The 27,452-nt window shown below is 57.1% G+C and overlaps 2 protein-coding genes across 2 annotated transcripts; one reads left to right on the forward strand and one right to left on the reverse strand.

The window, feature by feature from the left end:
* Positions 1 to 3,443: 3,443 nt before the first annotated feature.
* Positions 3,444 to 6,055, forward strand: CLDN23 (claudin 23). The gene has a single exon (XM_061370265.1). The coding sequence runs from the start codon at positions 3,539 to 3,541 to the stop codon at positions 4,238 to 4,240; it is 702 nt and encodes a 233-aa protein (XP_061226249.1). The 5' UTR covers positions 3,444 to 3,538; the 3' UTR covers positions 4,241 to 6,055.
* A 2,800-nt stretch (positions 6,056 to 8,855) lies between these two features.
* On the reverse strand, positions 8,856 to 23,262 carry LOC133221470 (low-density lipoprotein receptor-related protein 4-like). Its single transcript, XM_061370372.1, is given in 33 exon segments — positions 8,856 to 8,929; positions 9,209 to 9,344; positions 9,569 to 10,021; positions 10,023 to 10,338; positions 10,410 to 10,517; positions 10,679 to 10,807; positions 10,944 to 11,487; positions 11,580 to 11,780; positions 12,049 to 12,213; positions 12,284 to 12,485; positions 12,757 to 12,940; positions 13,140 to 13,358; positions 13,691 to 13,877; positions 13,983 to 14,161; positions 14,473 to 14,602; positions 14,686 to 14,924; positions 15,121 to 15,336; positions 16,404 to 16,979; positions 17,157 to 17,369; positions 17,569 to 17,877; positions 18,100 to 18,315; positions 18,523 to 18,648; positions 18,998 to 19,223; positions 19,455 to 19,623; positions 19,759 to 19,927; positions 20,093 to 20,299; positions 20,398 to 20,523; positions 20,788 to 20,907; positions 21,010 to 21,123; positions 21,331 to 21,558; positions 21,639 to 21,758; positions 22,149 to 22,268; positions 22,854 to 23,262. Coding segments are annotated over 33 exon segments (7,113 nt in total). The 3' UTR covers positions 8,856 to 8,872.
* Between the last annotated feature and the right edge of the window lie 4,190 nt (positions 23,263 to 27,452).

Below are 27,452 nucleotides of genomic sequence, written 5' to 3' on the forward strand. Positions count from 1 at the left end.
AGCAGGGCACAGTGCACACACTGTGTCTGTCATGTCTGCAGCCCTACATGCCACAGGGCTGAGATTCCAGCATGGCCTCTTTGAACCCAAGAAGTGGTCAGGTACAGTATAACTTGCATGACATGCAGCCAGTGTGGTGAAATGGGGGGACCTTGCTGTATACAATGCAGGCAAAGCCCCAGGGTCAGTGCGATGTAAACAGGAATTGCCAGCTGCAGGCTTCTGCTAAGCAGCCCTGGCCCCTGCTTTTCCCCACACAGCAAACAGGATGCTGAGAGATCCTGCTGCTGCTGCCGTGAGTGGAAGGAGTCAGAGTAACTCCATCACAAATACACACCCTCTCCCATCCTGGTCTCGGTGTCATGAGCACAGCAGACACTGAAGGGGCAGAGCTGCCTTCATGCAGGGAGCCACTCTTTGAAAGCACTAAGGATTACAGAGGAAGCTATGGAGACTGTTGTGTGCATGTGCTCCCCAGCTGAGGCCATTTCTGGCATTAGGAAAGGCCCAGCTATTACACCAAGCTCTGCTCAGTTGTATGAGTGCTGTAACCCAAAAGCCACTAGCCCTATCCTCGCTGATCCTACACTGAGACACTGTCACATAATAGACACCAGTACTTCTCTAGTCTGGGGTCCCATCACCACCAGTGACTGCAAGCAGACACCTAGGGAGGCAGGGAACAGGCTGAACACAGCAATACTGCCCTGGATGCATTCCCAGCTTTCAACAACGCAGTGAATCTGAGGCTGGAAGCAGCCACTCAACACCCAATAGCCCACCATGGATTTCTTTTTTAGTCTTTTCTTTTTTTCCTTTGTAATCAGTCTCAAGCTCTGACCCCCCTGCCCTGGATCTTTTCCAGTTCCAGTTAGTTCAAGGCCTTCTGCTGCTCCTCCAATTTACAAAGAGGGTTAAGAGATAATAATACAACACAAGCTAACTCAGCCAGGTCTGGATAAAGTTTCTATCACGTCCTTAAAGAGGTGACTCTGCCAAGGTAGGAAAAAGTAAGTCACAGCCTTGGAGAAGTAGGAAACACCAAGAAAGGTGGCTCTTCCCACCCAGCAGCTAGGGAAATGTGGGAAGGAAGGCCGTTTCAGCCAGGCCATTTTATCTCTAAGACCAGATGGCTCTAAATGCTTCCCCAGAGCTTGGAGAGGGGCAGGCTCTGATTTGAATTGCTTTTCATACTGCCTTATTAGAAAGTAAAAGGGAAGAAATGAACAATCTATAACTCTGTGGCATTAGGAAACAGCTCCGTTAATCCCGTTTCCTTTTCGAGTTTACTCAGGGCAGGTCACCCAGCATCAGGGCCACATCACCTAATCTGCTTACCATTGCCCCACAGTGAGGAGCCTGGGCACCAGCCCAAAGGGCAGATGCATCCTCCCGGGCATAATTAATAAATTGCAAAAGCCCAGGTTGTTAAAACTGACCCTGGTGCTTAATTGCAATGCTCCCAGCACCCAGCTTCCACTTGCTGATGCAGATCCAAGCAGTGGCCACCTCCCATACCCAGCCCTGTGGGAGTGAGGGCAGGAGGTGCCAAGCATTGCTGGGGGAGCATACAAAGGGAGAAGGAAGGTGCTATATGGAGAGGCATCCTAGGGCAGGCACTGCAAAGCCCAGGGTTGGGGTACCTGTGGGACCCCTGCATTCTGAGCTGCAGGCCTCTAGGTTTCTTGGCCTGTCTGGACAAAATGAGGGCAAATCTGAGAAGATGCGGAATTCCTCCCTTTCCAGCAGTGCTGAAGCATGGCCCACACGCAACCATCTGGGATGGGGAGCAAAGCCCTTGTCAGCCACACAGGGCTCAGGGCTTGCTCCCATGTGCTCACAGCTACAGCTCAGCCTGGCTGGTCTGCAGGTGACTACTGCTTTACCTGCCAGCACTGCCACCAAGCTGCACCTTGTCACCTCAGTAAAAGCTTCCTGAGCTTGGGAGGAGCCAAATGGTACTGACAAGTACTCATCCATGGCACCCAGGATCACCGTGCCACCCAGCTCGCCTCCAGCCCATTCCTTCTGCCTCCCTCTCCCCAGGGGGAACTATGTCTTCTCACGCCTAACCTCATATCCAAAGGGAAAGAAAAATAGTCAGGACTAGAAGATTTCAGGCTCTTTCAGCTCTGGTCAGGGCTGGGGTCCTGTGGCAGAAGGCAGCCTTGGGAAACACAAAAGGCAGGGAGAGTTGGTGTGTTGGTTGGACCCACAGCTCCTTAGGCAGAAATGGGCAGCTTGGCATGTCTGGAGTAGGGTGAAAGTTAATGAGACTAACCCCTTAGCTCAGGTTCTTAGCTGAGGAGTGCCAATTTTTAGCAAACTACTACCTGCTTACAGCAAAGCTGGGTGTCCCCAATCTGAAACTAGGCACAGCTGGATGTCAGCATTGCTGCCCTGCAGGCACAGCTGGGCACATGAGCCTCTGACTGAGCCCAATCCACCCTGCCTTCCAGCTGGGCTGAGATCCAGTGTTTAACAGCTCCGCTATCTGTCCTTGAAATGATGTGGCACCCACAGAGCAGCACGGCTTTGGGGACGCTCAGGAATAGCTGCAGGACACAGGAAGGTTGCTGAGGTGCAGCTGCTGTAGCACAGACCCATGCAGACCCCATGGCAGCGCAGAGGTGCTGTAGAGCACACGTGCAGCCAGCCCTCCAGATCAGCTGGGGTTCATCATCCCAAAATAACACACAGAGGATGCTGCCCTCTTTTGGGCTCAGCGTGACTGGCAGTATGACATTCAGAGAGGCCCAAGACCAATGCCTTTCGTGGCTCAAAATCCCGCATAGGGGGTCTCAAATGCGGTGACTTCCTGTATCTCTCTCAATGGACATCCCAGGGGCTTTTCCCACTGGGAGCCAGGCTGCTGTCCCTGCGGGTGGCCTCTGAGTGCAGCCTGGGAAAGGAAGAGCAGGGCCGATCTCAGGAGTGGTCTTCGAGGGACCAAGGAGATGCTCGCTGGGATGAAGAGCAAGAACATAAATGATTCTGTGATTCCATTAAAACGTAGACCAGGGTCCGGGCAGGTCTCCTGGGCCATGGGGGTACCACGGGGTCCTTATGAACTGTGAGACCCACTAGCATTTCATCTTAATCAACGACTTTCACACATTAATCCAGCAGATAGTTTAATTGATGGAGCTGTACCAGGGTCCTGCGCTTTCACAGCAGGAAAAGGTGGGGACGGAGCGCTGCCCAGCCCTGGTGTGACACCGAGATGTCCCAGTGCCGCCTCTATCCCGTGACGGCTGCCTGCCCCCGGTCCCGGTGCAGGCGCTCGGGGCTGGGTGCCGGCCAGCCCTGCCTGTGCCGGGCTCCTCCCTGCCCGCACTTCCTCCTCCCGCTGGCACCTCCCCGTGCCCCGGGCACAGCCTGGGCGCCGGGCTGACCGACCACCCTGCGGGGCTCCGGGGCTGCTGCCTCGCCTTGGGGCAGCGCTGGGGCACCAGGGACACCTCCTGTGACCGGGTGACGAGCAGCGAGCCCCGGACCTCCCCGCGGACCTCTGTGCCTCTTCACCCACCCCCGCAGCATGCGGACACCGACAGCGATGATCGTGGGGCTGGTCCTGTGTCCCTGCGGGCTCCTGCTGACGCTCACGGGCACACTGGCACCCAACTGGCGGCAGGTGAGCCTTATACCCGACCAGCCCATTGACCTCGTCACGGAGCAGGGCATCTGGGACATCTGCACGGAGAGGCAGAGCAGCCACAACCGCCTCTGCGGGCAAGCTGATGAGCTGGGCTACTTCAAGCAGGTGCCTGTGCAGGTGGCCCAAGGGATGATGCCCTCCTCGCTGGTGCTCACTCTGGTGGGCTTGCTGGTGGCTGCCCTAGGGGTTCGCTGCTGGCAGGAGGAGCCACGGCACACGCTGGCTGGCGTGGCAGGGATTGTGTTGCTCCTTTCAGGGCTGCTGAGCCTTGTGCCTGCCTCCTGGTACACCCATGAGCTGTGGGCACTGCCCGCACCGGCTGGCAGCACACTGGTTGTAGGCTACAGCTTGGTGCTGAGCTACTTGGGAAGCTGCTTTGAGATCCTGGGGGGGCTGGCCCTCGCCCTCAGCTTCCACCACTGCTGCAAGAAGCTCAGGGCCCCCAGCCTGCCCCCCAGCCCTGTGCTGGAGGCTGAGCCGTGCCCCACCACTGGGGCTTACCACAACCCCTGGGATGTGTTGGAGGACGAGCGACATGGACAGCAGGGGAGGAGCACCCTGCCTTGTGACTCTGACTTGTAGGCCTAGCACAGGGGCAGCAGTGGGCACTGTACCTGCCTGGCACTGAGAGGTGCACTGGCTCCTGCCCCTCCAAGCCATGCCCTTCTCTTGGGGTACCTCAGAGCAGGCTGGAAACAAAACCAAGGGCTTGGCTTGAGTCTCTGCAACCTCCTCAAAAGCCTGCTGTGCTCCAGGTCCCTCAGCTGTGCCACAGTCGTGCTGGGTTGAGGATCAGCCCTGGATGCAGTCTCTCCATGCAGCTTTTGGCTTCTCCTGCACTGTGCAGCGGCTTGGGCAAAGGTAGCTCAAGTGTTCCCACGTGAGTGTTGTAAATAAAGTTCAGTCAGCTGAATCCTTTTAACTGTATTCTTTTGTACGAGTAGTTTTGCTTAGCATGAGTAGCTAACATTGCTGAAGCCTTAAGCTGCAAGCTGCAACCTAGAGAAGTTGAACTTGTCTTGAATTGTTGCTTAGTTATGCAAAAGGAGTCCCTGAGACCAGTGCAAACTGGAAGATAAGGAAGCCATGACCATCAGCAGGAGCTGTAACCTATCCAGATAAAAGCTGCTAACAACCTGCCTGGAGACAGAAGAAGAATCCAATAAGGAACAAGAAGTCTCCAGAACAAAAATCACAGTTCGACCAAGAGGCATGTGCAAGGCACATGAAGAACAGGTACATAGATTGTAAGGGTATAAAACCCCAGGGATTTCATTGTTCCAGGTGCCTCTCCAGAGGCACCCAGCTCAAGCTGTCCCTGTGGGCCTACCACTCTATTAAATTTTCTCCTGGCATTGGATGTCTGACACTCTGCTGCAGGAAACCTAGGGCAAAGACCTTTCTTTAACAGGTTGGTGACCCAGATGGGATCCTAGGCCACCACTTCCACACCCTCTGGTCTCCATCCAACTGTTGGCATTGGGTGAATTCTGCTCCTGGGACCTTTGGAGCCAGAGGCATGAAAGGGTGAGTATTAAAAACTCTCTAAGCAAATTCAGAAACAATGCTGTAGTGAGTTTGAGTCCCTCCCTTGCTGCAGCTTGCTTATGGGTGTGCAGCCTGATCAGCATTAGATGCTCATAGAAGGGGTTTGAGTTCCTCTTAGCAGTAAGAAATAACATCTTTTAGATACAGACTATTGACCAAGTCTGTGATGAAGATTACCTCTATCCGCACATAGACTTCTCTCTGAGAAGGAGTTTAGAAAGCAAGATGGCCCTTTCTAAATCTTGTGTCTCCCTGACAGCGTTTTTTTTCTGGTAATGGTGAATAAATTTGTCATAGAAAAGGGGACACCCTTGGCCACTGTAATGCAAAATTGGGGAAAGATTTATGGCACAGCTCAATTGTCTGAGAAGCATGCAGTGGCCCTGTGCTGGAAGGAATGGCCATTTATTACTAGGGAAGCTGGTGGGGCCCCCTCGGCAATTCGGCCACCCCATGAAACATTCAGTCAGTAAGACTCACTTCTTTACAACACCACTTAGAAAATGAAAGCCCTTGTCAAATGGATTGTTGGTACATGTGGGATAATTGGGCATGGGCAAGGAGGCATCCAGCCAAGGGAAGAGGAATTAGACCTGGGGTAACAGTTGTGGTCATGGACTTTGACTCCCCAAACATGTCCCACCCCACCTTTTATGTCTAATGCTCTTTCTCAGTTTTCTGATTCTGCTCTGCTGCCAGAGTCTGTCCTCTGACTTCTAATGTAGTGCCCAATCCTGCTGCCATGTAACCAGGAGTGGCAGGTGGAGCCCCACCTGTACTGCATGTATTTACTAACCAACCTTGGAATCCTAGTGACGGCCCTATGGGGAAGTAAAATGCTGAGACTCAGGGAGATGCTCAATGGTTTTCTAACATATGCTCTGGGTACAATTCAGTTGTGGAGGTACTCAGACCTGATGAGAAGGGAAAAAAATCATTAATAAGGATGCTGAACTGACTCAACAAATGGGAGGAAACAGAAGCTCCCAGCCAGCAAATGATCCAGACTGGGACTATAATCGAGCATGAGATTGAGCTGCTTGTCAGACATGGCTCTGAAATTTAGTAGAAGCCATTAAAGCATATGGGGAGCTAGAAGCGAACAGGGCCATCAGCTCAGTACAAGAATACAGGTAGAGACCTGATGAGCATCCTCGCGACTTCTGGGGATGGCTCCAACAAGCTCTGTTCAAATACAGAGGAATGACACCAGAGAACTTTAATGACACACTCAAGATTGCCAGCATGGCAAAGAGAAAGTTTGCAAGAGATTTTGTGTGTGTCTGTATTCATGTACGATGGTCTTGAAGAGAAGCAGAAAGTTAAACTAATGAAAGAAAGGAACACAAAATAGCAGGAGATTCATTTGTTGGCAGCAGCCAGGAATTTGCAAGTGAGAGGTGGTAGGAGTCAAGGAAGAGAAAGATCAAGCAGGGGCTTTAAACTAAGGCCAGGAGATAGAAGAGAACAGAAAATATCAGAAGAAAATGTTATTTTTGTGTGAATCTGGGAACCAGAGCAAAAGGCCAGGTTTGTCAGACCCAAAAACCGTGTATGAGAAGGGTTGCTCAGCAGAAGAAAAGAAACAATTGGGAAAATGAGAAACAAACCAAGATGCCAAGGGAGTAAGGACAACTGGAGAAAAACCTGTACTTCCAAAACTGCAAGCTGTCCAGATATGGCATGCCTGAAGACAGAGAAAGAATCCAATAAGAAACAAGAAGATCCCAGACCAAAAATCACCACTGGAGGCATGTGAGGAACTTACAAAGAACAGGTACATAGATTGTAAGGGTATAAAACCCCAGGGATTTCTTTGTTCTGGGCCCCTCTCCAGAGGCATCCAGCTCAAGCTGTCCGTATTGCTCTACCACTCAATTATTGCATTATTGTTTTCACTGGAGTTGGATGTCTGACACTGCTGCAGGAAACCTCAGGCAAAGACCTTTCTCTTTAACGTGAGCAAGGTACAGGTTAGCAATGTGCAGCCTTCTGGGCTGGGAATAGGGATGGGGAGCACCTCTCACATGTCTCTGCTCAACTCAGGGCTGTGCAAACAGCAGAATAAATGAAGAGGAACGGATCTGTGCTGTGGTATGGTTATGGGCTTTCTGCCAGGCAGGCTAGGCTGAGAGCCAGGGGGTACAGCTAACCCAGCTCCCCTGTGCTTTGCCTGAAGCAGGGAGAAAAGGTTTGTAAAAGAGAACAGGCTGCTTTTATAGCACCTTCCTCAGGGACTTTTCCCCCCAGTCAAAACTCAGCTCTGAAAGAGGTTTCTCCTTCCTTGAGCACAGCCACCTCAGAGGAGGGGAGATCACAGGGTGAGAAACCAGTGTATATTTCCCCTTTCTTCATTAGCTTGGTGTGAGGCAGTAAAACTGGTCTCACTGGTTTCTGAGGGACACTCAGGAGGTCAGAAATGCACTATAAAATCCTGCTCAGCACCCAGAATAACAGGGCAAGAGCTAATACAGCTTCCTTGCTGAGCTATTCAGCCAGATTTCTATGCCAGGCAAGCCCAAAACATCCTGGTCAACAAGCTAAGCCTTGCTGCAGAGGGACAGTGGATCAAGATGGAAGGAAGCAGGAAGGGGTGCCATACAGAGGACCTTGACAGGCTGGAGAAGTGGGCCCACATGTATCTCATGAAGTTCAACAAGGTGAAGTACAAGGTCCTGCAGATGGGTTGGGGCAATCCCAAGCACAAATACAGGCTGGATGGACAATGGACTGAGAGCAGCCCTGGGGAGAAGGACTTGAGGGTGTTGTGTGACAAGAAGCTCAACATGAGACATCAGTGTGTGCTTGATGCCCAGAAAGCCAACCGTATCCTGGGCTGCATCCAAAGGAGCATGACCAGCAGGTTGAGGGAGGTGATCCTGCCCCTTTACTCTGCTCTGGTGAGACCTCACTTGGAGTACTGTGTGCAGCTCTGGGGCCACCAACACGAGAGGGACGTTGACCTTCTCAAGTGAGTCCAGAGGAGGGATACAAAGCTGATGTGGGGGCTGGAACACCTCTCCCATAAGGACAGGCTGAGAGAGTTGGGGTTGTACACCCTGGAGCAGAGAAGGCTTTTGGGAGACCTTTCGACAGTCTTCCAATACTTAAATGGAGCCTACAGAAATGTTGAAGGAGGATTTTTTACAACGAATATAGTGGCAGAACAAGGGGGGGTGGCTTTAAACTGATAGAAGGGAGATTTAGATTAGACAGAATGAAGAAAATTTTCCTTGTGAGAGTGGTGAAGCACTGGCACAGATAGACCAGAGAAGCTGTGGCTCCCCCATCCCTGGCAGTGTTCAAGGCCAGGCTGGATGGAGCTTTGAGCAACCTGGCCTAGTGGAAGGTGTCCCTGCCTGTGGCAGTGGAGTTGGAAGTGGATGAGCTCTGAAGTCCCTTCCAACCCAAACCATTCCATGATTCTATGAAGGGGCTCCAGGTGTGGTTAAGGATGGCACAAGGTGTACCCTTGCAGCGGAGGATCAAATTCAAGTGGTTCACGGGCCGTGTTGGAGCTGGAAACTTCCTGAAACACTTCCCAAAGCTTTTTGCTCTGGACTGTAAGTTCCCTAGAGCTTTGAGAGCTGGGAAAAGCAAACTGTTCTCCCCTCCCCAGCCCACACACAAACCACAATGGCACCAGAGATGCTGCACAGTGTTCCTTTATGAACGTATAGTATCGGAGCGAGATGTTCCTTTCCTTAGCGGGGCTGGCAGTTCCTGCAGAGATCAGAGATGGCTGCATCAGGGATGAGTCTGAGCTGGCCTTCCTGAGCGCACCCTACACCTTGGTACAGGGGCTGCAGCCACAGGTGGAGTGGGATAGTGCCTGTACCAGCCAGAGTTCAGGCACCCCCCCTCTCTCCCAACAGGAGAGCAGATACTACTTCAGGAGTGGGCACCAACGGCCTGGGGAGGGATCTGCCCATCAGGGGGGCCTTGGGGCACCCTCGGGTGGCAGGGAGGTCCCTATCAGAGCCTGCTCCAGATGCTGCTCACCTCTTTCCCATCATAAGCTTCATTTACAAAGGTGTCACTTTTCGGGGGAAGCTCTTCTTCCTCTTCATCCTCTTCCTCGGGATCGCTTTCACGGTGGTACAAGGTCAGCACCCGGGTAGAGGCAGTGCTTGAGGTCCTGGTGAGGAAAACAGTAATACAACTGAGAATGGCATGGCCACCTCCTTGAGATGGGGCAGATCCCAAGGTCCTGCCCCAATCCCCGGTAGTAGCCTGCAAGGGTGATGGGAGCTTTCCAAATAGCCCAGGAGTGCCTTAGGACACCATGCTGTCCCTGGGCAGGCAAACCCTGTCCCTCTCCATCCCCAGTTGTACCTGTCCCAGCAGAGCCCCAGCGCTCACCTCCTCCGCCTGTCCCTCCTCCGCATGTAGGCCAGGGCCCCCACACCAGCAGCAGCAAGCACCAGGAGCACGGCCACCCCCAGGGCAATAGGTCCTGCAACAGGCTGCACCTCTGCCTCCTCGCAGTAGTCACCACGGTAGCCCAGGGCGCAGTGGCAGGTCACTCGCCCATCCTCGATGGCACAGTCCCCATGGAGGTTACACATCTCACTGCTGCACGGCACAGCCCCCAACACCTCTTCACTGCTGGGAGGTACCAGGAAGGGCTGTCCACGATCCCTGGGACCAGAGGCTGCAGGCACACTGGGACCGGGCTGCCGAGACTTGTGTGCAGCTGTGGGTGAGGTTGGTTTCTGTTCTTCCGCGTGAGACATTCCAGATGTTGCCATCACGGGGATCTGGGTCCCCACCTCCAGAGAAGGGCCTAGCAGGATGGACATAGATCAGTCACAGATGAGACCCCCCCTTCCCAAACTGGGGGGAAACTGGGGAGGCAGGACCCCTGCACACACCGGCTGCGGGCAGGCACTCACAGTCAGACTCATCAGAACCATCAGCGCAGTTGGGGTGCCCATCACAGATCTGCTCTCTGGAGATGCAGGTCTCAAGGTCAGGACAGGCCTGGAGCGGGGCCGGGCAGGGCAGTGCCTTGGTGCATTCCACCCCTCGCACCAGGCGGTAGCCAGGGGAGCAGCGGCACAGCCGCCCCGCAGGGTTGGGCAGGCAGAGCTGGGCACAGCCTCCATTGCTCTTTGCACAGCCGTTGGTGCCTGCCAAGATAGCATGGATTAGCATGGCCACCACAGCGGATGGCTCAACTGCCCAGATGCCCCAGACCCACCTTCCTGTGAGAACTGGCTGTAAATCTTCATGGCTACCAACTCCTGCTCCATTGGGAACCACCAGCTCTCAGCCCGCTCCAGACGGCTGTGCCAGATCCTGCTAGACCCTGAAGATACATGGGGTTGGCATTGCTTCATCTTCTTCCACAAGGGTGCTCAGGATGGGAGGTGGGGACCCCAGCCTACCCTGCACCCCTCAGGGGCTGGCAGAGAGCCCGTGCTGTGGTGCAGCAGGAGGAGCTGGGCAGAGCACAGCAGACAAACTCACCGTTGGCTGAGGTTGTACTCCATAGCAGAAAGCCTTCTCCAATGGCAAAGAGGGAGAGGCCATGCAGTCCCTCCCGCACCACCCGCAGCCGGGTCCCATCCAGCTCGATGCTGCTGATGGTGCCTCTCTCTGCAGGGCACAGATGCAGGGACATCAGACGTGGGGACACAGGGGGCTCCAGGCTGCCCCTTGGGGCTGTGCGCTGCAGACCGAGCGCCTGCACCACTGCTGCCCCCAGCAGTGCCCCTGCTCAGCCCACACTCACCACGGTCTGCCCAGTACAGCCGGGTGCCAACACCCCCAAAGGCGAGGCCAGTGGGAGCCCGGGCTCTCCTCCAGAGCACCCTGCGGCCGGTGCCATCCATGGCTGTGCACTCCACGACAGCACCGGGCCCGCGGTTGCCAGCCGCTGTGACAAAGCACATGGTGGAGGCGCGAGGGCACAGAGCCAGCCAGGCAGCGCCCTGCAGCCCCTTGCTGAGCAGTGCCAGGGCCCACCGCCCCCCAGGAGCTGCCACGCGGATGCTGGGCGGCTTCTCCCCAATCCAGTACATGTTCCCACTCAGCCAGTCCAGGGCCAGGGATGTCACCGTGCCCTCCACAGCCACCACCTGCTTCCAGGACAGCCGGCCTGAGTCCTTCAGGCGCAGCATCCCGATGGAGTCACCCCCCACCTCTGCGAAGTACAGGCTCTTGTCTTTCACTGCATAGTCAATGGCTGTCAGGTGGACCACTTTGGCCAAGGGCAGGGTCCGGTGGGGAGGGAAACCTTGGGATCCAGCTGTTGTGGGCAGATCCTTCAGGTAGACCTGGGGGAAGAAGGCAGCAGTAGAACGTGGACCCTGCTCCCCTGACAGTGATGAGGGCAGCAGCCCTGAGGGCAGGCTCCAGAGGATGGTACCTGCACCACGGCTGCCAGGGACACCAGGAGGGCAAAGGCTGAGTCGCGGAGGGGCAGGCAGGTGGTCTCATCAGCGGCCAGCGTCAGCCCAATGGGGCACCGGCACTGCCCAACGTGTCTGGCGCTCAGCAGGCAAAGGTGGGAGCAGCCAAGTGCCACGCATGGGTTAGAGGTCACAGGGCGCAGCTCTGGGTGCATCACCTGTAGAAAAGCAGGCTCAGCCTCTCAGCCCTACCAGACCACCAGCACACAGCAGTGGGGATGAGCATGACCCACACCATGCCATGCTCCCAAGGCCCAGACACAGCCTGGCTGGGGGCAGGATGGTGAGACAGGGGTGCTGCAAGAGAGACCCTTGACCACAGGGGCTGCTGCCCAAGGAGCTCCACACTCAGACAGCAGGGCCATGCATGGTGGGAGCACCAGCAGGGCTGGCGCAGCAGGGTTTGGGGGTTCCTCAAGTACGCACCTGGAGGCCGTGGGGCTGCCCATGTCTCTTGAGCAGCACAGTCCTGTTCTTGGCGCTGGCCTTGTTCACCTGCTGCACGGACCATGCCTTCCTCTCTGACCAGTAGAGCTGCCCCTCGCACACAGCTGCTGCAAAGGGACTCCGGACCCAGCTCAGCTGCAGGACCTGGCAGAGAGGCCATGAGTGCCCACCCTGGTCCCCATCAGGGCCCCACCACTAGTGCCCCACCACACACCTTTACACCAGTGCCATCCAGATGTGCAGAACCGATGCTGCCCAGCTTCTCATCCAGCCAGAAGATCCTCCAGGTAGGGAGGTCGAGGGCCAGTGCAGTGGGCCAGCCCAGACCCCGGGCCAGCAGCATGTGCCGCCTACTCCCATCCATAGTGGCCTCCATCAGCCGTGGATGGCTCCCCACCTCTGACCAGTACAGCAGCCTGGTGGGAAGAGAGGTGCTAGCACGTGGACTTGCCACAGCATCATGGGCAGCCCAGAAGAACAGCAAGGGGCTTCCCATCCCATAAGGGGTGCACTGAGATCTCCACCCAGGACAGGAGAAGGTGCCTTGTCTCCTGCCCCAGTTACATAGCCCTAACAGCACCCAGGTGGGGTGATCCAAACTCCTCCTCAGCTTCTTTCCTGACTCCATGGAGGAAAGTGGGGCAGGGATAGCAAGGAGGTCCCCATGTCCTCTTGTCCCAGCCTTACCCTGCCAGAGGCTGGAGCACCAGGGAGTGGGGCTGGTCCAGGTCTCCATCCATCACCACAGTGTACTCTGGTGTCCCTCTCCAGGCAGCCCCCAGGCGGGTGGCCAGCACTTGCCCTGCTGCCCCATCTGTCCAGTACAGGTTCCTCCCAAGCCAGTCCACTGCTATACAGTCCGATTTTACACCTGCAATGCACCCATGAGGTGAGTGCTGATTGCTGCATGGCCCTCTGACACAACACTCCCAGTCCAGATCTCCTCCATGCCAGGAGCTCCAGCTCCTCCCAGCCCTGTTCCCACCAGCACCACACAGTCTGGCACCCCACTGCAACCTGGAGATTACAGAGTCACAGAGCGGCCAAGCCTGCTAACTGTCACAGCATACCTTTCACCAGTGTGCCTTTCTTCCCCGAGTCAAGGCCCTGCCAGCGGATGCTTTCTGTGGCCAGGTCCATCCAGAAGATCTTCCTCTCCACCAGGTCATAGTCAAGCGAGAAGACAACACGATCCTTGTCAGCAGCCAGCAGCACCTCCTCACGTCCGCTCCGCAGGCCATAGGACAACACTTCTGACTGCACAGCCACCAGCAACAGGGGCTCTGGTCCTAGGGCAATACAGAGCCACCCACACACTGCTTAGCACTGATGGCCCCACGGCCTCAGCACATGCAGGCAGGGAATGCAGCACTCTCAGACACTGGAGCCTGCTAGGACTTGGCCCTACCACACAGCATGCTCTCCAGCTAGTATAGATGGATCTTCCAATCAGCTCAAAGCTGACTGCAACCTCAGAGGCAGAGGGGACAGGGCCATTCATGGGAAGGCTACAAGGCTCCTCCCGTTGGCAGCAGGCATGGGGGCACAGGTACCCACCACCTGCTGGTATACCCCAGAGTGGCAGGGACCCTCAGCACTGCTTGACCATCCCATGTCTTACCAGTGAGTTTGCAGGTGCGGCCATCAGGCTCCAGCAGGTAGCCAGGGAGACAGCTACAGTTGTAAGACCCTGGAGTATTGAGGCATGTCTGGCTGCAGGCTTCCTCACCCTGCTCTGTGCACTCGTCTATGTCCATACAGGACAGACCGTCGTCAGCCAGACGATAGCCTGAGCCACACCAGCACCGCTGTGGGGAAAGAAGCTGTCAGGGTCCCCCCTCGGGATACACATGGGGCTCCTTTCTACAACTAGACCAGGGGTAAGCCCCTGGACCAGGGCTGCTGGCACTCACAGGGCCCTGGGGTGATGGGTAGCAGAGATGAGCACAGGACCGCTGGCAGGGCACCGAGCAGTTCCCCCCCTCGTCTGAGCCATCCGCGCAGTCCTGCTGGCCATCACACACCAAGGATGCATTCAGGCAGGCCCCCAGCCCACATGGGTACTCGTCGCTGTGGCAGGGAGCAGGTTGGCCTGCAGGGACACACAGGGAATGCTGCCCTGAGCCTCATCCACCAGATGCTTTTCTCGGCTTTGGCAGACTTAGCTGCTACCACAGGATAACAGGGGATCACTGCAAGCCATATCCAAAGCTGTGCCTGTAGCCTGGCTTCAGGCTATCCTAATCCCAGGGCCTTAGAGGAACAACAGCTACCCAGGACCTGGAGCCACCACAGATGCTGGGAAGAGCACACAGGGCCTTTTACCTCACCACCTCCCTGTGCTGGGCACCCACCAACTCCCCTGGACAAGACACAGAGGGGATAAAGAAGGTTGCTGCTCACAGCCAGCCTCATCGCTGCCATCTGTGCAGTCACTCTCTCCATCACAGCGCCAGACATCAGGGATGCACTTATGGCCATGGGAGCAGCCCCACTGCCGGTCCCTGCACGGTCCTTCCTCCCAGGGACAGCCCTGCAAAGGCAGAAGGTGAACAGGGCCACCAGCCCTCCCAGGATAGAGGGGGGGACAGGCAATGTCCCCACCACCCCACCAACCTGCTCATCTGAGCCATCCGCGCAGTCAGCATCACCGTCGCAGCGCCAGGCCTCCGGCACACACTCCCCGCTGTGGGGACATGCCACCTCGCCTGTACGGCAGAGCAGTGGCCGGGGCATGGCACAGCCCTCCTCATCCGAGCCGTCCCGGCAGTCACGGTCACCATCACAGCGCAGGGACAAGGCCACACACTGCCCATTCTGGCAGGGGAACTCGGCAGGGCCACACTCCTTTCGCACTGCAAGCAGGGACAGGGCTGAGAGGTGGCACTGTCCCCATCCCCATCCCACCAGCTCAGGGTACAGCCCCTCCAGCCACTCAGCAGGTTGCCCAGGGCAGTGCATGCTCCTGGACCCAGAGGAAACCCAATCCACCCACCTCTGGGGCACGCACCCCCTCAGGAGCCCCCGTCCCATCCAGCCCCAAGGTCTCACCACAGCCCTGCTCATCGGTGTGGTCCAGGCAGTCGGCATGGCCATCACACAGCCAGCTCTCTGGGATGCAGCGGGTGGCACCGTCACAGCGCAGGGCACACTCCTGCGTGGGGCTCCAGCAGCCTGTCTCATCTGAGGCATCGGGACATTGGGGCACCCCATCACAGCGCTCCCCAGCCCCAATGCACACAGCTCCACTTGCACAGTGGAAGGCCCCTAGGGAGACAAGGAACCTTATTAAGCCTTGCAGTAGGCAGCAAGGGTGCCCAGACCCTCTGCTAGCCCCCCCCCCCCCCCAAGATATAGAATGACCCCACACAACAGCAGCTAGGGGGACTTGGGGGTGCTGGTCGATGAGAAAATGAACATGAGCCAGCAGTGTGTGCTCACAGCCCAGAAAGCCAACCGTATCCTGGGCTGCATCAAAAGGAGCGTGACCAGCAGGTCGAAGGAGGTGATCCTGCCCCTTTACTCTGCTCTTGTGAGACCTCACTTGGAGTATTGTGTGCAGTTCTGGTGTCCTCAACATAAAAAGGACATGGAACTGTTGGAACAAGTCCATAGGAGGGCCACGAGAATGATCAGGGGACTGGAGCACCTCCCGTATGAAGATAGGCTGAGAAAGTTGGGGCTGTTCAGCCTGGAGAAGAGAAGGCTGCGTGGAGACCTCATAGCAGCCTTCCAGTATCTGAAGGGGGCCTATAGGGATGCTGGGGAGGGACTCTTCATTAGGGACTGTAGTGATAGGACAAGAGGTAATGGGTTAAAACTTAAACAGGGGAAGTTTAGATTGGATATAAGGAGGAAATTCTTTCCTGTTAGGGTGGTGAGGCACTGGAATAGGTTTCCCAGGGAGGTTGTGAATGCTCCATCCCTGGCAGTGTTCAAGGCCAGGTTGGATGAGGCCTTGGGTGATATGGTTTAGAGCGAGGTGTCCCTGCCTATGGCAGGGGGGTTGGAACTTGATGATCTTAACGTCCTTTCCAACCCTAACCATTCTATGATTCTATGACTTGGTCCCTGCTAGTCAGTGCACCCCCAGCAGCCTAGGACCCAAGAAAGCAACTGAGGCAGGCTCAGCTCAGCCATATCAAGGTCACTGTGAGCAGCAGTGTTCCCTTCTGACAACACCTCCAGCCCAGTCCCAAGCTGAGAAGAAATCAGCATGCCACAACACAAGCATCAGAGCCCAGCTCACACTCAGACTTTCCCAGTGCCCCATCCCTCCAAACCCACCAGGAAGCAGCCAGAAGCCCCAGCACAGAGGACAGAACACCTCTTACCTGGGGTGTCACAGAGCTGGGCACACCCGTCCTCATCAGAGCCATCAGCACAGTCTTTCTCCCCATCACACACATACTCCTGGGCCACGCACTCGGTGCCATCACGGCAGGGCACATGTGTGCGAGGACAGGACAGACGGAGGACTGGGGTCAGGCGGTATGCAGGGCTGGATGGGAGGGATGAAGTAGGTGGCACTACCCGTGCAGGACTGGTTGGGCGCCAAGTGGTAGCAGCTGGCCGTGTGGTGCTGGTCCTGGTTGGCAAGGACCGAGTGGTGATGGTGGTGCTGGTGATGCTGGTGGTGGCTCGCCGCACAGTGGTGGTTTTGGTTGGTATGGTCCCAACAGTGGTTGGTGCAGGAGTGGTTTTGGTTGATGTGGACTGGCTGGTGGTGGATGGTGTTGTGGTAGCCTTGCTAGTTGGTGCAGTAGTGGTGAGGGCAGTGGTTGTGGTCTTGCTTGGCGTAGGTCTCATGGTGGAGGTGGTAGGCTGAGCAGCAGTGGTACTTGTAGCTGTTCTTGTAGTGGTAGTCACAGGGGGAGGGAGTGGCAGGGCAGACCCCTTGCTTGGTAGCACTGGTAAAGGGATGAGAACATGAGCCTGGATTTGGAGGTGTCCCTCCTGACCCCTCTGGGAGCATGCCACATGGCTGTCAGCAGCCAGGCACCCTGCCCCAGCTCTGAGCAGCACAGGCCACCCAACCCCATCATGTACAGCACCAGTGCCAGGCACACAGCCACAGCCACTCTTACCAGACTGCGGCTCCGAGACCACGAAGGCCACCACTCCCTGCACGCCTGCTGCTGGTATGGACACCACAAGGGCCAGCGTCCTCCGGTCCCACAGTAGCAGAGCTGTCCCATTTGCAGACACCAGGTATGGCTCGAAGGCAGCCACAAGGCCATGGGACCAGCTGGGTGCCAGGGTGACTGCTTGCTGCTTGGTCAGACTCAGTGCCCGCAGGCCTGCGAGGCAGAGGAATGGCAGGACCATGAGTACTGCAGGCACCAGCTAGTGGTCCCACAGCTATGGCAGGGACCTCTGAGCTGAGGCCAGGGGCTCAGCCATGAGCACCACACTGCCTGGGCAGCGACCTGCTGCATGTAGGTCACTCCTGCCTATAGTGACCACCTCTGTTCCCTGCTCCAGACCACCAGGGCTCACCTAGGGATGAGCTCCAGAGCAAGCTGAAGGCTCTGCTGTCCATGGCTGCAGGCAGGTCTCCAGGCCACGTCTCGTTCCATGCATCCCACGGAGCACCCCCAGCCAGGCTGAGCTGCTGCAGGGGCTGTCCACCGGCTAGCCAGTACAGAGTGCCCCGCTGCCAGTCCAAGAAGAGGTGCTGGATGCTGCTGTAAGAACGGTGCAGGATGCGCGAGGACATGTCAGACGCCTGGATCACCCCGATGTCCCTCCGGTTACATGCGAGCCAGTACAGGTCCCCCGAGCGGATGTCCACACGAACAGAGCACACTTGGCAAGAGTAGGCAGACAAGCAGTTATGGGACTGTCCCATGACCCTGCTCCTCCACCTGGGTCCCCCTGCCCCTAAAACCAGGCCATAGCCATCCAGTGCCTCAGCACAGCTCCAGGATGGGTACTATGGGCCTGCTGTGCTCTGCCCCCAGGAGATCCTCAGACCTCATGGAGCACCAGGAAAGGGAGCATGCCCTCCATCACCCCATAGGGTCTTACCTGGCAGCCCAGTCGCAATGACCTCTCTCCGGCCAGGGTGTCCCACAACACGCAGCAGTGTCCCACGGTCATCTGTCCCATAGAGCGCTGACCTCTGCCAGTCCACATCCTGCAGATGGAAGGGCTCCTGCCACTCCTGCACCCATTTGCTGTGTGCTCCAGGACCCACCTGCACCAGGGAGATGGTCTTCCCTGACCCATACATGATGGACAGCTCTGCGGGGTATGAGAGCAGTGTGTGAGTGCAGCCCCACGGGCACCAGACAGGGTCACCAGCATAAACAAAGGCATAAATACAACAGCACTAGTGTGTGCCAGGAACCTCATCCCACCAAAGCCACAGCCCCTTACGACCCCGCTCTGAGTCTCACAGGGATGCATCCCACCCTAGACAGACAAGCCCACCTCGCAGACCCCACTCACCTTCACACTTCCCAGAGGGCAGGAGGAAGAGACCCTCTGGACACGCACACTTGTAGCCCCGCGGGTGCACAGGGGACAGGAGGCAAAGGTGACTGCACAGGCCAGGAGCACAAGCAGCAGTGTCCCCTGGGAGCAAGGGAACATTAAGAGCTCAGTTAGCCATGACACCTTGTGCCTCTCCTGATCCCCCCAAACCTCGGGCTGTCCTGGGGCTGGATATGGCTGGCTACCCCACGCAGGATAGCAGTATCACATGAGGCAGGAGGGCTCAGCTCTACCCAAGGCCATGGGACTCAGTAGCATCCCTTTTGTTACAACCCAACACCCCCTTGCCACAGGACCAGAAGAGCCATTAGGCAGGAGCCAGGACACAACAGTCCCCCACAGCACCCCAGGAAGCAGTAGGGGTACTGCCAGCCCTGCACTGGTGCAGTTGAGTTGCATCAGAGCATCACAGTACCATCAGAGTACTCACGGGGAGGCTGCTGCAGCACGTGTAGGACAGTGAAAGCTGAAACAGGGGCACGGAGCAATACGGCGTGCTCCCGGGGAGAGGCCCGAGTGGCTGACACCAGCTCCATGCCATCGGTCCAGAAGAACCGGCTCTCGAACACAGCCAGGCCCAGTGGCTCTGTGTGGCTCCGCAGGACAGCAGGAAAGGAGTGCCGCCCGCCGCCATCCACCCGCAGCGTCTCGATGGACTGGGGACAAGACAAGGCAAGGCACAGTGACTGTGTGGCACTCACTCAGCCTGGCACTGTCCTGTAGGCACAGTGGTCACAGTGGTGCCCTCTCCCTCCCAGCCCAGGGATATGTGCCAGACCTGAGCACTGCTCCCTGACCCCAGTGCATCAGCCATAACCACAGTGCAACCAGGGCCACCCTCCCAAATCCCACCTCATCACCGCCCAGCAACCGCATCACACCCCCACCTCCTTGTACTCGCTGATCCAGTACAGCCTGCCGGCCACATGGTCCAGGCTCAGCCCCACAGGCTCCTCCATGGACACCACAGTGAGCTCCTGCTGGTTTGAGCCATCCATGCCAGCTGCAGCAATGACTGTTCGGCCCCTCTGCCCACGGTTGACCCAGTACAGGGACCTGGGGGAAAGCACTAAGCATCCAATTCATGGCATAACACCAGCGCTGCCACAGCTCCACAGCAGGCATGATGTGGTCAGCACCAACATTGCTCATCCAGAAGCCCAGGCCAACCCTGGCTCACTGGCTCCTCACCTTGCAGCAGGATGCACTGTCAGCTGCTCTGGTACCACATCCTTACCCAGCACTGTCACATAGCCCCGGCCATCACCCAGCCCTGCACAGATGGCTGGAGGATGGCTGCTGGCCCAGTACAGCTGCCCTGTGAACCAGTCCACGGAGATGCTGTTCACTTCCTCGGCATCTGCAGGGACAGAGCAGTTTAAGGCATGCCACCCCTGCTCAAGGCTGAGAAGCAAAACCCAAGATGCCCCTTCCTCTATGAGAGGGGCAGGGCTGGGGTGGCAGCCCAGCTTTCAGCACCCCTCTCAGCCCCACTAAAGCACCCAGTATCCTCGCTCCTCCCCACCTGGGTAGAGAGGCTGCGTGCCCTTCCCACGGTGGTGAACACGGAGCTCGCCATCCTCTGTGAGCCAGTAGTAAGTTTCTCGGATCAGGTCGTACACGAGGGCGCGGGGTTCAGTCTCAGTGGAGAGCAGGGGCCGGTAGACTTGGGTCCGCACGTCTAGAAGGGCCAGGTCCTCCCCCACAGCCACCAGGATCTGCGTTGCGTTGTCTGCCAGGGCAAGGGGGATGTGACCCGGTGAGTGGGGCCATGGCTAGCTGGGGCACTGCGCAGCCCCCAGGCATGCCGGGCTCCGTGGCTCTCCCTACCTGACACTTCGCAGGCGGTGTTGTGCCACAGGGTGTAGCCTGGGAGGCAGGAGCAGCTGAAAGCCCCCGGGGTGTTACTGCACAGCTGGCTGCAGGGGCTGTACTCCAGGGAGCACTCGTCCACATCTGTAGGGATAGGTGCAGCCAGGAGCACACAGCATCACTACCGCTCCCCAGGGACCACAGGCAGGCTCCCTAGATACCAGGACCTGGGTCCCAACCCCAAAATGCACTAGCTGCTGCTGGGACGTGACTGGATACAGGCTTTGCAGGGCCAGGCATGACACGCGGGCAGGAGTAGGGTGGAGGCGAGTGTTCCCACAGGAACACTAGCTCTGGGGAGACCCCACTCTTGGCTACTGAAGCATGCACACCCTGACCTCTCCTTACCAGCACAGCTCTGTCCATCCGCCTGCAGCACCCAGCCAGCCCCACAGGAGCACTGCACTCCCCAGTGCGTGTCAGTGCACGTCTCCGCACAGCCCCCGTTGCGCACAAAGCAGCTCCGACCTGCGGGAACACAGCCCCAGGGGTGACATGGCACAGACCAGCTCTACAGCTCCCCCCTGGTCCCAGCCACGCAGGCAGTGCCAGCAGCCACACGCAACTCACCGCACGTGCTGGGCTCGTCGGTGCCGTCCAGGCAGTCATCCTCATCATTGCACATCAGGGACTCCAGGATACACTTTCCCTCGTCGCACCGCACCATGCCAGGGGGGCAGGGAGCTATGGCACACACAGCTTGTGTCAGGAGCTCACGGGGGAAGCCATGGGTCCCAGAGTCATGGGGAGAGTCCCACAAAGCATCTACAGGTTCCTGCAGTGCTTACCACCATCCCAAGGGAAACTGGGGCCCAGGAAGGCAAAATACCCCCTACTTTACGCATGGTCTGGACGGTTCCCACCCCACTGAGGAGCATACAGGTTGCTTACCACAGACATCTTCATCTGAGGAATCGCCACAGTCATCAATCCCATTGCATTTCCACTCAGCCATGATGCACACCCTGTTCCTGCACTGCCACTGCCCAGGCAGGCATGGCTGCTGGGGACACCCTTCCTCATCCCAGCCGTCCTCACAGTCCTGGTGCCGGTCACATAGCTCCCAGTGTGGGATGCAGTGGTGGGTGCCAGGACACTGCACCTTCTTTGCCCCGCACACTGGTGGAATAGAGCAGCACTCACACCCTGCCCTATGCCCCAGGCACCCTCCTCAGCCCTCCCCAGCAGAGACCACCTACCACAGTCCTGCTCATCAGAGCCATCCATGCAGTCAGCAACACCATCGCAACGCCAACTGCTAGAAACACACCGGCCATCGTCACACTGCCAAACATGGGGGTCCCCACCACAGGCAACGTCTGCAGGGACAGCATACCGTCACTGGGACCTCCCGCTCTGGCACAGCTACAAGGGTCCCCACTGTCCTGGCAGGGGCAGGCACTGGCTATGCCCAAGGGGCTCTGCCAGGCGGCTGGACCACAGCAGCCCCAGTCAGGATTCTCTGGCAGGTGGAGTGCTGTCTCGCTCAGCACGGGACCCAGGATATGTCCCGATGCCCCAGGTATCCCCCAGGAGCTCTAGGGTCCCTTCAGGGTGCCACACAGGAGCCACTTGCAGAACCAGCGAGGTGCCTCTGCCCTGCCCTGCCCCACCATCCCCAGAGCACCAGCGCCCCTCAATGTCCATGCAGTGCAGATCCCCCAGGCCACCCCACTATAGGGGAGGGGTGGCAGCTTGCCCCCGCTCACCGCACTGCTCGTCCGTCCCGTCAGGACACTGCTGCTCGCCATCGCAGAGCCAGGGTACGGGGATGCAGCTGGCACCGCAGGCAGCCTGGCGTGAGGCTGCACATGTGGGGCCGGCGGGCACTGTGGGACAGAGGGAACCCGGCCCGCGGTCAGCCTGGCCGGCCGGGACACTCACCCTCCGGCACCCACTCCATGAAGCGCACCCTCCGGCACCCACCCGCCCCGTGCAGCTCACCCATCAGCACTCCCCCCATGCAGCTCACCCACCGGCACCCACCCCATGCAGATCCCCGCTTGAGAGTCCCAGCACAGCCCCACCGGGAGGGAGGCTGGCACCAGCCAAGGGCACTCCAGGACCTCCTGTAGGGCCGGAGGAAGAACTGCTGCCTCTTGTCCCCTGCCCCCCCCCCCCGCTAAAGTAGGGACCCCCCAGCCTCCCTAGGCAGCCGGACAGGGTTCTACAGGATGCGGGCCCCCACCATGCTGCTTTCCACCCTGATGATGGGAAGCATGCCACTGGGGCAGGGACCGCTACATCACCGCGAAGCGGGGAGAACAGAGACACCCATGGTGGCCCATAGGGACCTCCCATAGCCCATCGCGGGGAGCAGCAAGCAGCCAGGAGGCAGCGAGCGCCCACCGCAACCCCTCCGGATGGGGCAGGGACCTCCCCAGCCCAGCCCTCCCTTCCCGGTCCCGGCTCACGGGCGCGGCGGGTCCCGGCTCCGGCGGCGATCGCGGCCAGGCGCGGCGGCGGCGGGACCAGCAGCAACAGCAGCAACGGCGGCAGGAGGATGCTGAGGAGGGCGAGGAGCAGGCGGAGCGGCGGCGGGGGGCGGCACATTGCTGCGGCAAGGGGGATGTGAAGGGGGGCTCGGGAGGGCCCGGCCGGCAGAGGGGAGCGCACCGCGACCGCCGCCGCCGCTTTTATGCCTGGGCGCGGGCAGCCATTGGGCACCGCGGGCACCGCCCGCCGCCGGCGGAGACCCTGGCCCGCCCCGCCGCTGTGGGGGCTGCGCCGGGCCGCCCGCAGAGCCCCCACCCGCTGCCCGGGGGGCGCCGACCTCGGCGGGGCACCTGCGGTGCCAGGGCCGGGCGCGCTCGGTGCCCGCATCCCCCCCCGGGAGAGGTGTGGGAGGGGAGGGGGTGCGAAGGGTGCCCAGGCCCACAGCTGCTGACCCGGGGGCTGCCTTATCGCCAGGGGTTGTTGTGAGAGCCGGCCGTGTGAGCCGGGCCCCGCAGCATCTGCGCCCGCGTGTGAAGGCAGCGGCAGCCTTGGACGAGGGGCACCCTCCGAAAACACAGGCGCCGGGGTGGCCCTCGACCTTGAGGGCTGCGGAGAAGCCGTTGGAGCACAACAAGGAGAGCAAAGGCAGTGGCTCCGGGAGGAAACAGCCCTGCAAGAGGATAAGGCACCTGCTGCTGCCGCCTGGGAAAGAGCCCCTTCTGACCGGGGAAAGCTGAGGAGCATCACCTAAGCCGAGGAGATGGGCACTGGGGGTAGCAGGCCCCTTGCTGCACACCCTAGGGAAGCTGCCAGTGTGTTGCCCCTCAAGTTTTTGGCTTGCCAGCCAGCTGCAAATAGTGGCATACGTTTCTATGCACCCCCAAGACCAATCTGTCCTTCAGGCACATGCATTGGCCGTGGATGCTCTGCATTAGTCCTCTTTCATCTCCCCACAAAACCTTGCTGCTTGTTAGCTGAAACTGGATGGTTGCTGCTGTGGGTGCACACTCATTAGCAACACTGTCTGTGAGATGTTTGGGCACATACAAGGGGTGTTTGCTCAGAAGGGAAAGCTCTGGGATGACGTCCTGCATGCCATACAGGGCCGGGACAGAAGAGCTGTGGCACAGTCGAGTCAGTTGGAAGCTCAGGGCAGAGGTATTGTCAGGTAGATGGAAAGCCCAAGGTATTGCACAGCTCTTGTCAGGTGGCCCAGAGCACTGGCACAAGGGAGATGCTCCAGAGACCATTTGTCCCAAGATGTGGTGCCCCATGAGTGCTAGGTGTCCCCCCGCAGCAACAGCATTGCACCACAGCCCTCATACATGCCCCTACCAGTGCTGCAGCCCAGGAGGCAGATTCACCCAGCTGCCCTCATTGTCTGGGGCAGCCTCCCAGCAGCCCCAGGCAACTGGTTTGCCCAGGCAATGTGCAGGGTACCCGAGTGTGCAGGTCCCAGGGATGCTGAGCATCTCTGGCGCATGGACACCAGGTAAGGGGGTCCCTAGTGTTTGGCTGAGGGAGTGGAAAGGACAGATGGACAGACAACAGAGCAGTATCCAGGCACCTCCAGGGGCCACCCCAGTTCTGCCACCCCCAGTGTACTCTTCTGTCCAGCACAGCCTCCACTCGGGCACTGAGTCTGCACCACTGCGAGAACAAACCTAAGGGACTCCCCTCAGGAGCAATACCTCTGTGATGGGAAGGAGGAGGACAGCACTTTGGGCAGGACCCAGCAGGGACCCTCCTGCACGCTTGGGGCGTCCAACACGGGGTTTACTGACTTCTAAATCCTAATCTCCCACTTCCGGGGGACTAGTGGGCTCTCCTTGCCCACCTGTCCTTGCGTTCAGTTTAATGCAGCATGGCCTTTGCCTTCCCTTGGTATCAGACTCCTACATGGTGCGGCTACGGCACCGAAGCAGCGACAGCCCGCAGCAGCAGCCTGGGAAAGGCAGGTGGCAGCAGAGGCACTGTGGAAAGGGCTCCAGAAGTTGGTGGATGCAGCAGCCATCCCCGGCGCACCTGGGCATCAGCAGCGATGAAGGGGACACCTGCTGTGGCCGGCCTCTTAAAACGCAGGAGGTTGTTTTAAAAGCATGATTTTAAAATAGAAGTATTTTAAATAAACATATATAGATAGAAGAGCATACAGGTGTATGTATTCACAAGCAGTGGTCCACTGCACATAATTACATTCACATGGACATAGAGTGGCTTTTGCTGTATGAGGTACTGGGCTTTTTCTTTTTTGCCCCAACTTCTGGAGAGATTTGCTTTATATTTTCGGAGTTTTCATTACGATTCCATCAGTTAGAAAGTTTCCTTTTCTCAGTGACATTTAAGTTCTCTCTTATCTGCCTCCAAAAGCTAAGGAGGGCTTGAAGATAGGAAAAGGTTCCCGCTGAGACTGTGAGTGGGAGAAAATCTGTGCTTGAGCAACAGCATGAAAAATGCTATACAAAAGTCCAGCGCCATGTCCCGGTAGTGAAAAATAACATTTTCACCTTTAACTATTCCTAGTACAGTGAATATCCAAAGGCAGTTTCACATTAAATAGTGTGATTGATTTTGTGTTGTTCACATAAAATTACATGTATCCTTTCTGCTATATGATGAATCAATTCTTTTCTCACTATTGGTGTAAGAAGTTTTAAAAACTATTCCTGCTCCTTTAAGTGACTTTTAAGCATTCTTTTCCCAAAGATGAGGGATGTCATGTTTCTAAGAAGAGTATTTCAGTGGGACACCCTCCCCCACATCAGTTATTAAACCTCTGCAGCCTTGCTCCCATAAAGAAAGTACAGTTCTATTTGACTTTGTGCTGTGGATCTGTGCTCAAAACTAAACTGCCTGCAACCTGCTCTCTGAAATTTATTCCAGCAGAAAAACTGGATTTCATGAAACACCCATTTCTTCCCAGGGAAACATTTTATTTAATGTTTAACTTCCTATAACCAGAGTTCCACAGCATTCCAAACTATTTTAATAAAGATATTTTCTATTTCGGTTTCAAAAGCTGAAGCTTTTCCTAGACAACAAACCTCCTTTTTCAGTCCTGAACACACAGGCTGAATACTTTGTTCCCAAGAACAATTCCTACTTCAGGGTCTGGTCCACAGCAACCTAAAACATCAGCCATGCAGTGGTGCCCCTGTGCTGGAAGCCTCCCTGACATACCAGGTAATCCCAGTATCTCTGGGCTGGGACAGCCTTGCAAAGTGGGTGACAGATGCTTTGCCAGTAGGACAGGAAATGGCTGGAGACGCTGTCCTTAATTTCTCATGTTTCTACCTGTTTCTCTTAGCAGCACTGTCTTTCTTTTGCTTAAACATCCCTCAAACCCATGCCCCTGTGTCCAGCACACATGTCCAGAGCCAGCCCCAAAGCACGCAGCAGCAGTGGCAGCAGCATCTGCCTCAGTGGGTGTTTTAATAAGCAACAAAATCGTCCCTCAAGTGGTACCTTCAGCCTCCAAGATGCTCAGCACAGGCAGGAGGAGCACAAATACTGAGAGCTTGGGACAAATCCTCCCACTTCCTGAAGGCCAAACAGCTCTGGAAAAATAAGTTTTACAAACCTAAGGCACTACTGGGGAGAACTAGGAAATATTAGCATCTGCTGTGATGCAGCCTGGCAAGAAACTTAAACAGCATCCTTTACCAGAGCGTTCTTTCCCCTATTTAAGAGGGTTGATTTTGGAAGGAATGAAAGGAATTGAAAGAAAAGGCCATCTGGAGGACTGATTTTATGAATGCACTAAGGAAGCAATTTGTTGCTGTCAGCAGTAACAACAAGAGCTACACTACTCTCATCACCCTAGAAGGGGTTGGAAACCTGATGCATTTGCCCTCGTTAGATTTGTTTCAGAGCAGAACAGGAGACAGAGATCTTTTTAAGAGAGTGAACTATCAGAATAAGGAAATTAAGCTGGTTTTCACCTCTTTCACTGATTCTGAAAAATAAAGCTTCTGCTTTAGGTGCCCAAAATGCTCCAAAAAGGTTTGCTTATTTTCAGAAAACTCTAGTCTTGTGATTGTTATCTCTCCCGCATCCTTGTCATCCTGCTCTTCCCCAGCCCAGTTATCTGTGAGACCTGGGGAAAGATGGAGAAGGCAATTGGGACCTCCACTTACAGGTGCCACAGCCCCCCCTCAACACCTCCCATTAGGGCTTCACCACCAGCATCTGCCTGTGAAGCCTCTCCATCCCGCCACTGGGGAGCAGCAGAAAGCTGCAGAAAGGTCCTAGTTTTGCAGATGCCCGCTGCTGAGGAACTATCGTCCTGCTCTTCCTGGGTTCTGCGAGTTATCTGTGAGACCCGGGGAGAGCGGAGAAGGAAATCCGGACCTCCACTTGAGATGCCATAGCCCACGGCCAGCCTTACAGCATCCCTGTCACACATCCCATCTTCCAGCCACACAGGCTGCCACAAAACACTTCTCAAAGCTTCCCTGGACCCTTGTTGAGGTGGGGCAAGGTAATACAGCCTCTGCTGGGAGACCGTTCCCAGGTTTAGCCCAGGACAGGATGATGGTGGGGAAGTTTCCTATCCCTGGTAGTTCTGACCTGGCTCC

Source organism: Neopsephotus bourkii, unplaced genomic scaffold (genome assembly GCF_033783945.1).
Source record: "Neopsephotus bourkii isolate Nb327-2 ecotype Australia unplaced genomic scaffold, CSIRO-AGI_Nbou_v1 NB_168, whole genome shotgun sequence".
In the NCBI taxonomy this organism is placed as follows: Eukaryota; Metazoa; Chordata; class Aves; order Psittaciformes; family Psittacidae; genus Neopsephotus; species Neopsephotus bourkii.